We start from the raw sequence: 2415 nt of genomic DNA, 5'->3' as shown, positions 1-2415 counted from the left end.
AGAATGGTTGCACAACTCAATCAACTCAATGTAATCAATGTCACTGAACTGTACATGTAGAAACTATTGAATTGGTGTCTGTTTTGCTATATATATTCTCAACAACAACAACAACAAATAAACAAATAAATAAATACAATTTTTTTTAAAAGTGATGATCAAGAACCAACAAACTTTGTGAGACTTTGGACAGGCTGGACTGTTGCAGAGCACAGGGACTACGTGCAGGTGAGGACACCTGTACGAAAAGCAGCAGTGCTCTGGATTCCTGAATACAAAAGCTTTAAGAACGTAGTCATCATCTATGATACAGACATTGGAGATCCGATTATGGGCAGAAGGAATGGTATTACTTCACCAAATAGATTATCAGTCAAGAATGTGACAAGTGGGAGCTGAAGCAAATGGGAAAGAACTAAGAACAGGGCATATTTCCAGTGGTTATAGCAATTAACAGATGTGTTATTGTGTATGTTTTTTAGAGATTCTAGTAGGGAACCACAGAAGGGTCTGAAGAATACCTTGAGCAGGGTCACTTTATTAATCAGGCCAGTGAAGTCTCAAACTACCATAATTTGATCATTAAATTAAATGTAATCTAGGTATTGAATCCTAACTAATGATATACATTCTAACATGTGTGAGAGTGAAGGATACTAGTGCTGATGTCTACAACTCATTTTTAAGTGCTTATAAAAATTAGGTGGCTTGAAGGATGAACTGGAAAATGGATAGATGGATGATTATACATACGTAATAAAGCAAATGCAAAGAAATATTAACAATCCCAGAATCCAGGCATGTGGTATAGGGGGTTCACTAAACATTATATTCAATCTTTCTGTACAATGAAAATCTTTCATTTAAAAAAAATTTGCAAAAAATATCAACTTGTTTTATAGCCACAGGCTGATGAGGTGTGCAACTGGATTGCACAGGATTTAATTTCAGATCTTTTTGTCTCTTGTCCAGTCTCTTCTCAGGTTGCCTCTTCTTTTTCTTCCTTCCTCTCTCTGGAGCTAAAGGCCTGGTTCTCTACAGTGGTTAAGAGCTCAGCTGCTAACCAAAAGGTCAGCGGTTTGAATCTACCCTATGGGGTAGTTCTACTCTGTCTTATAGGGTTGCTATGAGTCGGAATCAACTCAACATCAGTAGGTTCGATTTGGTTACCATGGCATATTCATTTAAATAATGAGTGCTCAGAATACTGGCATCACAAAGGAGGTGATTCTCAAATTTTTCTCAAAGGTAGAGATGATTAGGACAACTTGGCTCTACTAAGAATTTTCCTCAGGGCTTCCTTCACCTCCATATTCCTCAGGCTATAGATGAATGGGTTCAACATAGGAATCACTGTTGTGTAGAACACAGACACCACCCGGTCCTCCTCTGGGGACTGGCCGGACTTACCTCTCAGATACATGAAGATGAGGGTGCCAAAGAAGAGTGACACGGTGGTGAGGTGAGAGGCACATGTAGAGAAGGTTTTGGCCCTTCCACCAGCTGAGGGGATCCTCATAATGGCCACAATGATGAACAGGTAGGACACCAAGATCATCACCATGCAAGCAGGAATGACAAAAATGGCGAACACAATAATTACCACCTCCTGGGCATAGCTGTCCCCACAGGTCAGCTTTAAGAGTGGTGGAAGGTCACAGAAAATGAAGTCGATCTCATTGGTCCCACAGAAGGAAAGAGTGAAAGTTGAGACTGTCCGCACTGAGGCACTGAAAAGGCCAGCAACATAAGCCCCAGCCACAAAACACAAACGGGCCTTCTGTGTCATGATGGTGGCATAAAGCAAAGGTTGGCACACAGCCACATAGCGGTCATAGGCCATAAGAGCCAGGAGGTAGCAGTCAATGGAACCAAAGAAGGTGAACAGGAAGAACTGAGCAGCACAGCGTGAGTAGGATAAAACTGCCCCATGTTCCAACAACATGGCCAACATCTGAGGAACAGTGACAGATGAGTAGCAGATGTCCATGAAGGAGAGGTGACTCAGAAGGAAGTACATTGGGGTGTGAAGCTGGCAATCCATGTGGATCAGGATAATCATCCCCAAGTTTCCCAACAAAATGATGAGATAGATAAAAACGAACAGAAAGAAGAGAGGGAGTCCCCATTCAGGACATTCTGTGAACGCAATAAGGAGGAATTCAGTCACTAAGGTGAGGTTCTTCTCTGCCATTAAGCTGTTGGTACATGAGAAGGTAAGGATGAAAAGCAATTTAGGAAGATATAAATAGAAATTAACTGTATTTCTAGTTCACATTTATTTAACATGTAGTATTTTTTTATGGACAAAATTTTCAAAGTGTTGAAGAGCAAAGATGTCACCCTGAAGACTAAGGTGTGCCTGACCCAAGCCATGGTATTTTCAATCGCATCATATGCATGTGAAAGCTGGAC

General features: G+C 41.0%; 1 protein-coding gene across 1 annotated transcript; it reads right to left on the bottom strand.

The window, feature by feature from the left end:
* Nucleotides 1–1258: 1258 nt before the first annotated feature.
* On the bottom strand, nt 1259–2194 carry LOC126080838 (olfactory receptor 9Q1-like). The gene has a single exon (XM_049892025.1). The coding sequence runs from the start codon at nt 2192–2194 to the stop codon at nt 1259–1261; it is 936 nt and encodes a 311-aa protein (XP_049747982.1).
* Between the last annotated feature and the right edge of the window lie 221 nt (nt 2195–2415).

Source organism: Elephas maximus, chromosome 7 (assembly GCF_024166365.1).
Source record: "Elephas maximus indicus isolate mEleMax1 chromosome 7, mEleMax1 primary haplotype, whole genome shotgun sequence".
NCBI classification, from domain to species: Eukaryota; Metazoa; Chordata; class Mammalia; order Proboscidea; family Elephantidae; genus Elephas; species Elephas maximus.
The sequence above is the reverse complement of the archived record's forward strand: the minus strand, read 5'-3'. Positions and strand labels throughout refer to the sequence as shown.

Excerpts from the sequence above, each read along its gene's own strand:
- LOC126080838 (XM_049892025.1), bottom strand. The coding sequence starts at position 2,194 with ATGGCAGAGAAGAACCTCACCTTAGTGACTGAATTCCTCCTTATTGCG.